Source organism: Sciurus carolinensis, chromosome 1, assembly GCF_902686445.1.
Source record: "Sciurus carolinensis chromosome 1, mSciCar1.2, whole genome shotgun sequence".
Lineage (NCBI taxonomy): Eukaryota > Metazoa > Chordata > Mammalia > Rodentia > Sciuridae > Sciurus > Sciurus carolinensis.
In genome coordinates this window covers 75619936-75636893 of record NC_062213.1, presented here as the reverse complement: position 1 = coordinate 75636893, position 16958 = coordinate 75619936, and the positions used below count along the sequence as shown (strand labels likewise).

At 34.7% G+C, this 16958-nt stretch overlaps 1 protein-coding gene across 2 annotated transcripts in view; it reads left to right on the top strand.

The window, feature by feature from the left end:
• Positions 1-16958, top strand: part of Sdcbp (syndecan binding protein) — a 32930-nt gene that overhangs the window by 1613 nt on the left and 14359 nt on the right. For both annotated transcript variants that reach the window (XM_047561284.1, XM_047561274.1), the window contains exon 2: positions 15339-15404. In XM_047561284.1, coding sequence (XP_047417240.1) covers positions 15354-15404 — 51 coding nt within the window. In that variant the 5' untranslated portion in view covers positions 15339-15353. The remainder of the gene's footprint in view (positions 1-15338; positions 15405-16958) is intronic.

Here is a 16958-nt window from a genome sequence, read left to right as displayed (position 1 = left end):
AAGCTTCCTAGGTGCCCATTGAGGGATATTTTATGTCTGTACAGTCAGATGTATGAATATATTTCCATCCTTTTAACACAAATGTAGTCATGCTTTTTATGTTGCTCTACAGTGCTTTTATTTTTTTCAGTTAGTGACAATATTTTGGAGCTTTTAAAATATCTATATGTAGAACTTGTAAATATTTGCTGTTAGTTAATGGAGCAGTAAAATTTTCATGTTTCTTCCTCTGCAAATTATATTTGTAATGCTGATATTAAAAGCATATTTGTAGATTTAAAGATCTGAAGTAACGTTGCTGAGTCAGAGAGTATCATACTTTATAATCTTGGTAGATGCTGCGAACTCACCCACCTAAATTGTGTTGGTTTACACTCCTACTAGTAATGTGTAGCTGTTTCTCAAACCCTTGCCTTAAGAGTATTGTCAGACTTTTGATTTTTTTTTTTTTTTGCTGGCTCAGTAAGAGAAATGTAATCCCATTGGTAAGAAAAAATTAATCTACTTGGAGTAGACTTTATATTGCTACATTTTTCAATGACCGATCTTCAAACTAAAGAACAGTTTCAAAGATGTTTCATGAAATCTGTGTCAGTCTGGGGAACTATTTTTAATTAGTGCCCCAGGTAATTTTGATTTAATGATTAGTTGAGTTTGAGAAACATTGCTCTGGGAGACTGCTTAAAGGACTTTCTCAAAGTGTGTTCCTTGACATCATGTATGAACAACCCGTAATACTTACTAATCCTCAATTTACTAGAAAACTTGGTTGTCATTATTTTACCATGCGAGTCCAGCAGACACTTTCCATTTACATTTTTAGATCATCTTATGAATAAATTACAAAATGAAAATTAAGAGATAAACAACTTTACTAGAAATTTTAAGAACAATTTCAATAAAATCCACATCGTTAGAAATTTTCCTGGTTTTTTTTAAATTTATTTTTATTTTATTTTTTTAATTTTCCTGGTTTTGAAGATACATATTGCTAAAATAGCAACTTTTTAAATTGAACTAATTGCACATAGTTAATGAATTTCTATTGTTATGATTAATGAATGTGTATTAAGATTATATCAGATTTCAAATTTATCTCCAATATGTTCTAGCATATCATTTCTTCTGGTTCTTCTTGCACTTATGTACACTTATGACACTTTGTGCACATTGTGTCAAAATATAATATGGATTCCAGTTTTGAAATATATCTCTAATAAGAGTTCATTTGGTAATTTTTGGTAATTTTTGCACTTTTTTCATGATAAAATGCAGTACTTTTGAAAACATTAATGGATCATGATTTTGTAGAGAAGTTGACCATGTTTGCTCTGTACTTAAAGAATTTTTACATATACATTTATAAACACCAGTGAGAATAATCGTGCCATATTTTTTGAATTTCTACATTACTGTTTCTACCTATTCACCTTTGTTTATATACCTATCTTCACTTGACCCTCTTAGAAATCATCAAGTAAATTTTGATGTACAGATTCAAAAGATGAAAGATTATAAGATCCTTTCAGTAAAACAGGATAGTTCAGTCCTTACCTCAGAGGTATTACATGATAATATCCTTCCTGCTGAATAACTGAAAGAAAAGTGTTTCTTTTACTAATTAGAGATATATTGTTTGCTTATTGATTCTTAAGTTTGAGGAATTTCAATTAGAATATCGTCATCTAAAATTGGTAATCTGAGATTTTGTTTATATGGTCGGTTTTCTTATTAAGAGTCTAAAAGGTAGCTATTTCTTTTTGCATTCATTTTCTCATTTGTTCAGTAAATGTCTTCATCTTTCTCTTTTAGCTTTTTTCTGACATTGAATGAAAAAGAAAAAACTTTTAATTTTCTACTATGTTCACTGAAGACTAACACAAAAAGACACTACAGAAGTGCTATTTCTAGACTTTATCCCTTCTTGCAAAGGTTACTTTCTCTGGGCAACACAAACTGATAGATGTGTAATGTGATAATTTATTTTACTGTTGCATCATCGTGCAACAATTGTCACTTTAGTCTTTTATAGCATAGTTTGGAATAACTAATGAATAATGATAAATTTTTAGATTAATAATATGTTTCAAGATGTAGGAAAAAATAAGTTCACAGATTTCATCATGTATAGATTCAGCAAAACTGGATGGTATTTGTAAGATAATGATTTTATTTTATCGAAAAATTTTTCCCATTTTTCTTTGAAAAAGTTTCTAAGGAAAAATAAAAGTCATGGGAAAAAGGTTAAAATTGGGTCCATTAGACCCTGATTGTATACAAAGAATTAAAGTGCAAATTCCTGGATCCCACCTGGGGCTTCCTATTTCAGTTTCTGCTGTATGGAGTTAGAAATCTGTTATTAACAAGATTTCCAGATTATTCTTTTTCACTCTGAAGTTGAAGAACTGCTGTTTCAGGACCTTAAGTTCTGTTTTATTTTGATACCATATGATAGTACTTGAGGCTACTGCTTTGTGTGTTGTAGTTGTTTTCTGTGCCAATGTAAATGATTTTGTATTATTTTTCATTTCACAATAATTAAAGCTAATGGTTACTTGTTTAATTAAGGAAATAGTTTGATATGTTGCATCCATATAAAAATGATTTATGGGACTAGAATGTTCAAACCTTTTGTTGTTATAGTTAGGGGAATAGAGCTTGCAGTAGTAGATATTTAAAGACTTTCTGCCTCAGAGAAAGTATTTTTTGTTGTTGATTAAATGTATCAAACTTTAAGATCCTGGAAAGCAGCTTAAGTTGATGGCAGACCTGGGACTAGAACTCAGATCTTTTGAGTCTTGCCATTGTATTTTTTCTTTTTTTAAAGTTAGTGATTCTGCAGTCCTGAATTTGCATCATCACAAGTATTTTAAAATAGCCTCAGATTAAAACAAACAGGCAAACAAATATTATTATAACTCGGTCACATAGTTTTTATAGGAAGCCAGTTGTAGTAGGTGGTTTGAGAAGGGGTGAAGTCAGTGAGTATTGCCATTACAGGTATATCATTACAGGTATACCAATGTGTTTGCAGATAAAAAGGAAATTAACTAGGTATTCCAAAATACCTTATACTTTGTTTGAATTATGGAGGCCTTTGTTCTGTGTTTTGGCATCAGGCCTCCATTATTCTCCCTCTCCACACCCTTTTACATTGTTAGCCTTCAAACCTCCTTGCTGCCATTGGTCCATTGTTATTTGCCCATGAAATTCCACTACTTAAGAATAGCTCCCCCACCATTCTCTCTCTCTCTCTTCGCTTTCACTGCCTCTCTCCCTTGCTCTCTCTCTTGCACGTGCTCTCTCTCTCATTTTCTCTCTTTCTCACACCCTGCATGCATACACTCTGCCTGTCCACTTAGTAAAATCTCTTGCATGAGTTCCCGAATCTGGAGTGGTTTCTGGGTGCTTTCACTGTGTACAAATTTAAAGACTCCACACTACCCTGAGGGGGTTGAGGGACAAATCAGAAACTTCATATTGGGACAAAAAAGGTACTTTGCAGATACCTTGAAAAAGCCTTGGTACTAACCCAATCCCTGAGAAATACCTCAGAAGAAACTAATTTGGGGATTATTTTCCAAGGCCCAGGGATACAAGGGGTTCAGTGGCCTTTCATAAGGCATGAAGAGTGTCAAGAAGGTTGCATAGTGTAGAGTGGGCCAAACCTGGCTTAAGAATAGGATGAGAGGAGAGCACCAGTTCTTTCCAGGGAATTAGGCCACTAAAAAACAGCTTTTTTGATTGGGCAAAGTTGTGAGCAAACCTTGGTAGAGTAGATGGCCTCTGTGACTTGCCTGATAATTTCAGGTGCAGTGGGAGCTATATTGTATTGGCCAGCTGAAAGAAAGGCCTAGAAACAAAATTCTGTAGTTTAGGCAGTGCAGTAATGGTGCTTGATAGAGTTGTGAGGTAAAATGAGAATCTTCCTTGTTGTAATAGTTATTTTCAGAATCTTCTTAAATCTCATTGATCATCGTGACATTCCAGTCATAATTGAAAGGATTTCCCAAGAATAGCTTTGTGGTTCTTCAAGAAGGCCTAAGTATTTCTGACACTTTGATTTAGATCAAAGATTTAAATGTAATTTACAGGCTCTGCTCCAGTCTCTGTAATATACAAGTACTGTAGGAAGCTGGGAAATGGCTTGACAGGGGACAACTCTGTTCTCTATCCTGTTTTCTGAACTTAAGAGTTTACTTCTAATTCCCATGGGGTGATACAAGATTCACATGTGATCAGTTGTTTAATAAACTATTTGTTATCATGAAAATATTAATTAAATGATGTTTATTGTTTGAATGGGATAGACACTTTTGCTTTTCCAGTCAAGGTATTGCCTTACAGTAAATGCCTTAAACAATTTTCTTCCTAGAAACATAAATACTTAATTTGCGTGGTTTTTCAGAACACTAATTTCTCATTTAAAACTAAGTGAATAACATTGGTAGGCAGAGTTGCAGAGCCTTGTGACTCAAGACCTATTTTGAGTTTGCAAAAGGAGGTTGTTGATGGTTTGGTTAGTTCTTCCTGGCTAGCCTCCCCAGCAAGTTAAGTATTCTAGCCTTCTCACTCTGGCCATGGAAGGAGTTTTTACAAGGAGAGATTACAGAGTTTTGGAAAGGTGAGTATGCACAGGTAGATGTGGCTGGAATTGTAATGGAAGGAAAAAGTGCTGCCCTTTCTGGGATGGTAATTGTTCTTGTCCTGGGCTATTTTAGACTGTCAAAACAAATTCAGATTTAGGTAAAAAGTGGATTTATTGTAAAGGATGGGGGGAGCACCAAGTCAAAGATCTGCAAGCATCTGGGCAGAAAAGGACTGCCTTTCATAGGAAGGAGCAAAAATTAGAAAAGAAGTATGGGGGAAGGGCAGGTTGGAGAGTGGCAAAGTCCGATGAAGGTCAGATAAAGTTTCACCCCTACCGACAGCCCTAATCTTAGGAGGCATCTTAGGGACTATATATTGGCTTAGACTGAGGGTAGATCAAAGTTAAGGATCCTGAAGGAAAGAGAAATACAAGCAAAGTTTAGATAATGAGTATTTTTTGAACACTGAGGAGAAAACTATTCAACTAATTGAGGCAAAAAAATGGGAATTTGTGAATTCATTGTCTGACTTCCTCATAGGTAAAAAAGGGGACATTAAGTCTCAATCAGGGAAGTTCTTCAAGCTAAACTAGGAAAACACAGAGTATGAGGGTGAGGGGGAGGATTTCTTTAAATCATAGTTGTTTGTCAGGATTATTTATTTACCTATCCCATCATCCCCTGCCCCTTCCTTTGATTACATTTGTTCCATTTGTTCTTGATTTATATCCTTTTTAATAAACTGCTAAATATAAGTTTTATTGAACTCTGTGAGTAGTTTTGTGAAAGTATTGAATTTGAGGGGATTATAGAATCCTTTAGTTTGTAGGCAGGGCTTGTGATTGGCACCTGTGAAGTGGGGGCATTGTTGTGGAACTGAGCCCTGAACTTGTGGAGTCTGTACTAATTGTGGCTGGTATTAGAGTTGAATTGTTAAATATTAGTTCTTGTTGGATTATTGGTTGGTGTTCAGCAGACTCCACACATTAGGTGTTAAAAGTGGTTTCACAAAAAAGACATCATAGGTCAGTAATCTAAAACCGACTCCGGATGAATCTTTGATGATGAGAATTGAGACCCTGGAGGAGAGAGCATTTCCACACTGAAAGGGAGGGGGCAGTGGGGGGCTTATAAAAGCTTCCAAAATTAAATTTCCCAGCCGCCTAGGTTTTTCTCACTGTCTTCCTGGCAGTAAGCCACCCTGGGCTACATCTACACAGTGAGAGTGGTCTCCAGGCTTGGTGAATGTGTTTAACCTATTGAGAGAAGATTCCTTGTGAACTGTGTAGGTAAACAGACTGCCTTTCTGAGCTATTTCCCTTCTATTTCCTTTTAAAATCTTGCTGCCATGTGATTCCAGCTTGCCCAAGTATTTTAAGAACTGTATTACATGATTTAAGTGTATGATTTTTATTTTCTTAGATGAAAATCTGAGCGGATTAAGTGATACGGTGTGAAGAAGCTATTTTTTAAAATTGTTTTATGCTAAATTTAAATAATAAGAATCTAAATGCCCCTCCGAATGAAGGAATAGGCACTGGGCAATTCAGGTGTGTCTTCCTGACCTCATCTGCCTTATGCACTCAGAGTGACCATAGTCCTGGAACTTTTTCTTATTCTTTATAGATTTACCATCTATTTCTCACCAAGCAGATTTTGCTTGCTTTTGCTTTTTTTTTTTTTTTGGTTTTCAGTAACTTAATGTTACAATTAATATGCCATGAATATTATGCTGAAAAGTTTGATTTTTGTGGTTTTTATACCTCTGTCTGTCCTACACTTGCTCTGTTCTCTGAGTTTGTGGGTCACCCAGTTTACTCTCAAATTCCACTCCTTATGGGACTTCAGTTGTTTTAAATTTATTTTGTGAAGTTGAAAATGTTCTTGTTTTTGTCCCTGAGTGCTGACCCTTCAGCAATTTCTACACATTGGGGGGGAATATTGCAGGATTAGAGATTATAAGTAAAATTCAAATTTTCTGTGAAATGCCAGTGTAGTATATTAATTAACCATCTGACCATTCATGTGTATGTGTGCTTATTCTTTTTGTCTTTATTTTCATGTAATTATATATTGCTTTTTACTGGTTACCATGTTATTGAGCATGTTTTCTATGTGATCATTTTATGTGAAATAGTTTTCATATGTTTAATTCATGTGAATGTTTATTTTTAAAACCTCTTCCCTTTTTTCTAACATATTCTGCCCACTAACCCCTTTTCATTTGTCAGAACCGAAAATAATTTCCCCCAGGTTGTGTTTTTTCTTTATTACTCCATTTCTACAGTTTGATGAGCACTATTTAATTTTAATATAAGTTGAATTTATCAATATTTTAAGAATATCTAAATACAGTATACACGTGAGTTAATGGAACTCTTCAGAAAAATAATACAAGCATTAATTATTCCCTTGCAAGGTTTTTTACAGTTAGCTTCAAAATTACAGACTTGCTTTAACAGTATTTTGACCTTTTCAATAATTATTTAAAGATATATTATTTGCTGATAATAGTAAACAAACATTTGATGTCTTTGAGAATAAAGCATTTATGCTACATAAATAAGAAATTGTGGCTCTGCCCTCAAATTTCAGAGGTAAATGTGTACTAGCTGTAACATAAGGAAAGTTAAATTGCTGGATTGAGAGGAACAAATAATGTCAGATTGATGTCATCAAAGACTAATAAAGTGGCACTTGAGCTAAGCCTTAAAGCTGACTGGGATTTCGATTTGGAAAAGTCTTGGAAGGACATTTCAGGAAGAGAAAATACTTTGTCCAAAAATATGAAGGCACAGAAACATAACCTGGCTGGCAAATCCCAAGTAGGTTGTGGCTAGAACATTTTAATGATTGGAAAGAAATTGGGTGAAAAGAGACCAAGAAAGTAAAATTGTGGAGGAATGCTTTAGGTCTTAAAAGAATGGTCAAAATCAGTTAAGATCAACACATTTAAAGAAAACCTGAAACTAAATTTTTACAGAAGTAAAAGTTATGGTCATAGCTCACAAAAATTCTGAAAGCCCATTTCTTTTCTAGACTTCAGTTGGTGGGTATTAGTAACTGGAGACTTGTTCATAATACTTCAATTAATATTTGTCTGAAGAGACACTTCTTTGGAGGAAAAAAGTTAGAAAACTAGTAATTAAGTTGGTCCAGTTTATTTTTCATGAAGAGAGTGGGATCTTGTACTTAGCCTGTGGTGGAACCAAAAATAGAAATAGTTGTAGACAGATAACATTCTTTTCAGTGCATTTTGGTTGTCGATATTAGAACTTGCTTTATATTTTGTTTATATCATGTACTTTTATTGATAAAGTGACTGAAAGTTTGAAGTAAAAAGTTTGTGTTTAAGAGTCTGGGGGTTGGGGTCGTGGCTAGCATCTGCGAGGCACTGGGTTCGATTCTCAGGACCTCATATAGATAAATAAATAAATAAATAAATAAATAAGAGAAAGTCTGCATGGCTGGGGTTGTGGCTCACTGGTAGAGTACTTGCCTAGCAGGTGTGAGGCACCGAGTGTGATTCTCAGCACCACATATAAATAAATAAATTTTGAAAAGATCCATCAACAACTAAAAAAAAAAAAAAAAAAAAGTCTGCTAAGAGAACTTATGTTTGAACACAAAGAAAGTATTTAATTTCTCCTGTATTAATATGATTAAATAGTATTTTATTAGTAAACCTAAGTCTTACTTTTTCCTTAAGAATTGTACCATATTCTTCTCAGCATTTTACTGGGGGTTATAGCCAGGGAAATTACACAGAAAAATGAAGATGGATGCTAGGCCTAACTGCTCCTCACAGAGATACTGAATCAACAATTCATATATAAGTTCTCTTTGTGAGAAATTCAGAAAATAATTGAGAGGCTACTAGACCCAGAGCAATCACTGAAGTAGCTGCATTGACAGTGGAAAGAAAACTCATGACATTTGCTCATCATAGACCATCCCTTAGCTCGGCATGGAACAAGGAGAAAACCCCAGCTCTTGGTTTCTTCCTGGGGAGGGAAAGAAGACATATGTAACTTTTAGGATTTGCAGGGGTTTGCCCAAAGGACTGGTATCTATTTTAACAGAATATTGGCACTTATAGTAAAGGGTACCAGGTTAGGGACACGAACCATTTAGACTAGTACACACCATAATCTCTTCATCTTGCTCTGCATGGAACGAGTAGGGAAAAAAACCACCAATTTCCAGCTTCCCCATAGAGAAATCCAAGTTGGGAGTATATCCAGTGTTTTGATTTTCACCTGGCTACCCACAGGTTTGGTTTCTTTTCTCTATCTTAGAATGCTGACAGGAGCCAGAATACTGTCCAGTATTTTAGCCTTTCAGTGCAATGTCCAAGGGGCTGGTTTCTGTCTTCCTTTTTTCAGAGCTGTAATGGTAGTCAGCATACTCTAGATGCTTGGGAACCACTGAGAGCAAAGGAGAGCTGAATGACTTGCTTCTGTTCTAGAGGGCCTGTGGTTGAGCAGACAGTAACTGATACAGTTTGACTTCCTCTCTGTAGTGTCAGAGGCAAGAAGGAGAGACTAGAATGATTTCAGCTCCTCAGAGAGCTGCTCAAAAGATTTTCTGCCTGGTGCTTCTAGAGCTGGGTAGCTTGCAGCAGCTTGAGAGAACCTGAGGTACCACAGACAGCTATCAAAAAGAGGAAAGGATTATAAGATTTATAAAAATGGAAATCCACAAATTCTTTTAAAAATTTGTACACAAAAGTCCAGAGAAGATGCAGCTGCAGAAAAGATTCAGTAAGTACCCAGAATCTAACCAGGATAATTAGTGGAGTTTTTTCTCTGTATGGAGTCATTTCATAAAGCCTTGTAGAAGTGACTCTTTTTCTGAGTGCCATGTTTTGATCCCAACATGAATTTACAAGGCATATAAGGAATCAGGGAAACATGGCAAAATCAAAGGAACAGACTATTCAGGAACCAATGTTAAAAAAGTAGAGTTATACAAATTACTTCACAAAGAATTCAAACATACCACCATAGAGATACTCAGAGACCTTAGGAAAAATGGTATTTTTGAACAAAATGATAATATCAATAAAGAAAAAAGTAAAGAGCCAAACATTTTGGAGCTAAGAATGTAGTAACAATCAAATGATATGGTAGGGGGTGTTCAGCAGCTGAACAAGGAGGAGTCAGCAAAAAGACAAGTGATTTGAAATTACCAGTTAGAAAGGCAACAATGAAAAGAGAATCAAAGAATAAAGATAGCCTAGGGAATTAATGGGACAGCAACAACATACATAATATGATAGTTATTATGGGACAGGACCAACATACATAATATGGTAGTTCCAGGACAGGAAAGAGAGAGAAAGAAGTAGAAAACTTATTTGAAGAAATATGACCCACACTCTCCAAATCTGGGAAACAAAATGGACATCAGATTCAAGAAACCCAATGAACAACAAATAGGAGCAATCCAAAGATGTCCACCCTGACGTCCACTGTGATCAAATTGGCAAAAAGACAAAGAATTTTGAGGGCAACAAGAGAAAAGCAACTTGTCATGTACAGTAGTACTATAAGCAGAATTCTCAACAGAAATCTTGCAGGGCCAAATGAAGTAGAACTATATACTTAAAGTGCTGAAAGAATAGATGAGGTAAAGAGGGACACTTCCAGTAAAGTATTATATAAGACAAAACAGTTCTTCACAAATGACAAATGACACATGTCAAGGTTAAGAGACTTCATTGCTGCTTTATCTGCTTTACAATAAGTGCTAAAGGAAATCCTTCAAGTTGAAGATAAAGGATGTTTTTTGACAACACAAAGGCACATGAAAGCATAAAACTTATTGATAAAGGTGAATATATAGACAAGTAGAGAATAGTACAATGCTGTAAAGGTGGTACGTAAATCACTTTTATTTCTGGTCTCTAAGTCAAAGACAACAATCTAAGGTATACCCATATCTATAAAAGTATGTTAATGGATACTCAATACAAAAGGTAACAAAGTCTGGAGGATGGGAGACAAGAAAAAGGGTTTTTATATGCATTTGGAGTTATTGGGGAGGCTGAGGCAGTAGGAATGCAAGTTCAAGACCAGCCTCAGCACTTAGTGAGGCCCTGAGAAACTTAGGGATACCCTGTTTCAAAATAAAAAGGGCTGGGACTATGGCTCAGTGGGTTCCCTTTCCAGAACCAAATACAGACACATACACACACAGTTATCACTCTTTTATTTAAGCTCCCTGGCAACCACAAAGGAAAATATCTGTAGAACATAAAATAAAATGGAACAGAATCCAAGCCTATTACTACCAAAAAAATAAAATAAAAATAAAAAATTAATTATATAAAAAGGGTGATAGCAAGAAAGGAAAGAAAAAAAGTTATAAGGTTATAAAATAGAAAACAATTAACAATATCAGACCTTTTCTATCAGTAATTACTTATAAGTACAAATGGATAGTGAACTCCTGAATCAAAAGACAGAATGAATGGATGAAGAAAATTAAGGTTCAATTTTATGCTCTGTACAAGAGATTCACTTTAAAAACACAAAGTGGAAGGATAGAAAAAGATACTCCATGCACTTGGTAACCAAAAGAGGGGAGGAGTGGTCATTCTATTTCTTATAAAATAAACTGTCAAAAACTGTCACAGAAAAATGAAGAAGGACGTTACGTAAATATATAAAAGTGTCAGTTTACCAGGAATGAAGAACAGTTACACATGCACCCAATCTCAGATCACGGAAATACATGAAGCAAATATTAACAGAATCAGTAGGAAAAATAACAAGGTAATAGTAGATTTCAGTATCACATTTTCAATAATGAATAAGCCATCCAGACAGAACATTAATAAGGAAACAGCCAGGTTCAGTGGTGCATGCCTGTAATCCCAGCAACTTGGGAAGTTTGGGAGACTGAGGTAGGAGGATCACAAGTGCAAGGCCAGCCTCAGCTATTTTTTTTTTTGAGGTGCTGGGTATCGAACCCAGGGCCTTGTACTTGCAGGCAAACACTCCACCGACTGAGCTATCTCCCCAGCCCCAGCCTCAACTATTTAACAAGGCTTTAAGCAATTTAGTGAGACCCTGCCTCACAATAAAAATATAAAGTGCTGGGGATGTGACTTGGTAGTTAAGCAACTCTGGGTGCAATCCCTGATACGTTAAAAAACAAAAGGGAAACCTAGGACTTGAACAATACTGTAGTTCATATAAATGGACCTAAAGATGACAGAAAATTGCATCCAGCACAGCAGAATACACTTTTCTTCTCAAGGGCGCATAAAACACTTTCCTGAGTAGATAAATTATTAGAATTATTATATAAATTATCAGATTTTAGTGTATTGAAGTACCAAGCATCTTTTCTGATCACAGTGAAATAAAATGAGAAATCAGTAGCAGAGGGAAACTGGAAAATTCACAAATGTGTGAAGATTAAGCACACTCCTGAACAAATTTTTTTGGTCAAAAAAAGCACCACAGGATGGGGACAGAGAGAGTAACCAGAAAAAGAAAAGCAAATTAAGTTCAAAGTTGACTGAAGGAATGAATTTATAAAATAAAAGCATCAATTCACTAGAATAGAGCAGAAACAAAATACAAATTGGAAGAAAAGTTCACAAAACAGTTTTTTTTTTTTCTTCTAGAAATGAACAATGAACAAACTTTTAGCTAGACTAAGAACAACAGAGAGACTCCTTAATCAGAAATGAAAGAAGAGACATTCCAAATGATGCTACAGAATCAACAGGGCTCTGAATGTTGGACATTGACTCACTGAATAACCTAGAAGTAGATAAGTTGCTTAGAACATACCACTTGCCAAGACTGAATCATGAAGAAATATAAAATCTGAAGAACCTTGCAGTAGTTTGGATAGGATCTGTCCTAAATGATTTAGGTTTTGAAGACTTGGGTCTCAGTGTATTGGTGTTAAGTAGGTGTTGGGACCTTTCAGAGGTGGGGCCCAGTCATTACTGGCCCTTCCTTGTTGCTGGCTTCCCATCTTGCCATACGAGCTCCTTGCTCTTACATGCCTTCCTACCATGATGCCACGTACTGTGAGGTGAGCCTCACCCGAGGTGAATCTGTGCTTGCCATCCCCCCATCGTGGACTTTGAGCTTGAGACTGTGAGCTAATTCTCTCTTCTTTATTTAGCCTCATTTTCTTATAATAGAAAACAGACTAATAAAGAGCAAAATGAATAAGAAAATTGAATCTGTATTCAAAATCCTCTTGACAAGTGAAAGTCCGGAACCAAAAAGCTTCAATAGAGAAAAATACCAGCTATTTAAAGTGATACCAGTTCTGACAACTCTTCAAAAAATTGAAGAGGAGGGAATCTTCTGTATTCATTTTATAAGACCAGCATTACCTGACAACAAACCCAAATAACCACATCACAGGAAAAGAAAACTGCAGGCCATATAACTGACAATCATAGATGCAGAAATCCCCACCAAAATACTAGCTAACCAAGTTCAACTAGCCTGAAGGATCTATACCATGATGAAATGGTATTTCTTCAAAATAATTGAAAGCATAAGTCAGTCAGAGGTGGACAAATACTGCATAATTCTATTCACATGACATTTTAAAAATAGTCAATAGAAACAGGAAGTAGAATGGTGTTTGTTATAGACGGGGAGGGGAAATAGAGAGTTGTTCAGTATCTGTAGTCATGGAAAATGAAATTATAGAAAACCACACATTGTGCATATAATTATCAATGCTAAACACTTAAAAACTGTTAAAAGGGTGGACATTTTATGTATATTTTGCTACTACTTTAAAAGAACAAGAAAGAAGTCATCTGGGTGGGAAAGGAATAAAAGGAAAAGTGATCTCATTTCAAACTATTTGATCTTATAAATAGAACATCCTAATAAATCCACCTGCCAAAAAAGATTACTAGAGCTGATATTGAGTTCAGCACAGTTGTGTACAATATCAGTGTACAAAATTGGATTTATTTCTTGGACTAGTAATGAACAGTCTAAAAATGAAATTAGGACTGGAAGTGTAGCTCATTGGTAGAGTGCATATCTAGCATGCATGAGGCTCTAGGTTCAATCCCTAACACCACAAAAAAAAATCACATTCATTAATAAGTATATATAGGAGGAAGCAGTTTAACACAGGAAATATAAGATTCATAAGCAAAAGTACATAATTGGAAGAGTATAAAGAAGATTTAAATAAATAGGAAAACCCATTCATGGACATAAGACTTCTACAAAGTCATTGAAATCTCTATGAAATTTTCTTTTTCCTTGTAAAAGGAGACACATAGATCCTAATATTCATAATGAATTGAAAGGATCTAAAATAACCAGAATAGTCTTGAAAAATAAGAATAAAGTAGTAGGAGCCATATTTCCTAACTTAACTACAACTTAACTACAACTGTACAGTAATCAAGACTGTGGTATTGTTAAAAGGAAAGACATAGCCCAATGGGATAGAATTTAGAGTCCAGAAATAATAATATATTTATAAGCAATTGATTTTCAACAAGGGGGCCAAAATAGCTAAATAGAAAAAAAAGTTTTCAAAAAATGGTGCTGGGACATTTGACTTCCCACCTAGAAAAGAAGTTGGATACTTATTTATCCAAATTAGTTAAAATAGCCAGGCGTGATGGCGCATGCTTGTAATTCCAGAGGCTGAGGAGGCTGAGACAGGAGGATCTAGAGTTCAAAGCCAGCCTCAGCACTGGCACAACACTAAGTAATTCAATGAGAACCTATCTCTAAATAAAATATAAAATAGGGCTGGGGATGTGGCTCAGTGACCGAGTTCCCCTGAGTTCAATCCCAGGAACCCCCACCTCCACCAAAATAAAAAAAAAAAAAGTTAAACTAGATCAAAGACCTAATTGTAAGAGTTAAAACTATAATATTTTTAAACAAAGACAAATGTATGTCTTAGTGACTTTGAGTTAGTTTCTTAAATAATTCATTTGAAGCCTAAGCAACCAAGAAGAAACACAGATATGACTTTTATCCAAATTTAAAACTTTGGTGCTGTAAAGGACACTGTCAAGAATGTTACAAAGCAGTTCATAGGAAGAAAGTATATACAAATCATCTGATAGGGTTCTCTGATATGGTCTGAATGTTTGTCTTTCCTCCGCCACCCCCAGTTCATATGTTGCATCCCATAGTGACCAAGGTGAAGGTGGAACCTTTGGGAGTGATTAGCTTGTGTGGGCTCTGCTTTCATGAATAGGATTAGTGCTTTTATAAAAAAGACCTCATAGAGCTGCCTTGTCCCTCTCACCATGTGCAAGTTGAAGGCACCATCTATATCATAGGAAATGGAGCCTCACCAGCCACTAGATCTTTGGGCATCTTGTCCTTGGACTTCATTGTTCATAGCTGTGAGAAATAGATTTGTGTTTATAAGCCACCTAGTCCATGATTGGTTGTTTTTGTAGCCTGAATGAATTAAGAGTAATGACTGGAATATATGCAGAACTGTTTACTACTCAAAAAAAGATAATCTGGTTTTTAAAAAACAGGCAGTGGATAGGAATAGACATTTCTGTATAGATAGAAGATGCAGAGATAGATAATAGGAATGCAGATGGTCAAGCACATGAAAAGTTGCTCAACATTATTAGTCATTAGGGAAATACAAAAAATTCAGATGTTTTTATTGCATTAAATAGTTGTACATGATCACAGGTCTGTTGCTGGCTGTGCATACTGTGTATTCTATGACACTTGAATAATACAACTTTTTTTTCTTTAGAAAAATCCTACAAAAATGTCTCTCTATCCATCTCTTGAAGATTTGAAGGTAGACAAAGTAATTCAGGTATGTTTAAATACTTCTTTTTTTTTTACTAAATGTACCATACATTACTAAATGTAACATACATTCTATTTGTGAAGCAAAGCAAGAAACAGCTTGCAGATGTATTTGTTCATTATAATTCATAAAACTTTTTGTTCAGTTCTGTTAATGGTAAATGAAAGTATTACAGAGAAACTAGTATTTCTTTTTCATTTCACTGTGAATAGGTATGGGATGTTATTTCTTCAAAATTTGCCTTAAACTTAAAAGACAGTTTCTTTTTCAGACTAAAATTTAAACTACAACAAATTTAAGTTAATAAAATGTACTCCAGCCTTTACATACTTTACATACTTAAAATTTTGTGTATAATTGGTACATTTTTCTTTTGGATCTTTAGGTGACCAATCTTTATAATAATTCTTAGCCTCTTATTTGAAGTTTAAAAATTCAGAAATTCAGAAATAGTGGAGCTCATGTTCCTTTTAAAAGGACAGTATTGTAAAAGTGCAAAGGTGTAGTGATTTTTTTTTCCTTTTAGAGGTAAGCAACAGGCATTTCACTTGTTCCTGCTTTTAAATGTCTGTTGGACATCACACTGTTTCTAATAACATTAAGTTGAAATTTTTATAGTCCTTTATGTATTAGCTTCTACTTCTAAAGAAAATGTGTCGTTGGGTTTGGTTTTTCCTTTGGAAAATGTTCAGTAATCTTTTTAACTGGTGACAGTTTTGAACCCATCTGATTATAGTTTGCTTTCCACTTGATCTCTTATAAACTCAGAATCAATTAGGCTATGGTTTATTCTTTAAATTTCACAAAATAAACTGAACTCTTTATACTTACTAATTCTCCAAATAATGTGTTTAATATGATTAATAAGAGGAGTTTCTTTTTGAATTGCTCACTATTTGAAAACTTCTTATCCTAAACTCATTTTACTTGAGTCCTGACCTCATTTTATTTTAAAATGAGATTATTTCTTAATGATTGACTAATGAACAGAATAAGTTTATTATGAAGATGTGAAAAGTTTTAAGCAACCTGAATAATGTAAGCATATTTTAGGCAAAATATTGGCCTTACTGGGGTAAAAGAAAAGACAAATAGAGCAGTAGCAGTAACGTGTGACTAGGATTATTAACTTTGTGGTAGTGGGTGAGCAAATTTCTACTTGAACGGAGTCATGGACAATTATTTTCCATTGTAGATCCAGGGTGGGTACTAAAATGTGGTTTGTAAAATCTCTGAAATCTATAGTTGAGCTGCCAAAACTTTGATACTTCTGAGTTTTAAGTTGCTTGTTCAGTCATCTTAAATGTTGTATCACTTCTTTAGTATTTTGGCAATGTTTTTTTAATGTGGTTTTTATTTCCATAAAGTTCATCTGAACAAGTGCTCTTTCTTTTTAGAAAGCTTTTATATTAAATACTTAACTTTCCAGAACGAGCCATTAAGCCATTAATATGACATCAGTACATTATCTGATAAGGATGTGTAGGCAGATTTGAGAGTGACTAAACTTTGTTTTCACTTTTTTTGGTTAGCATTTTGTGGAATTGAACTTAACTACAG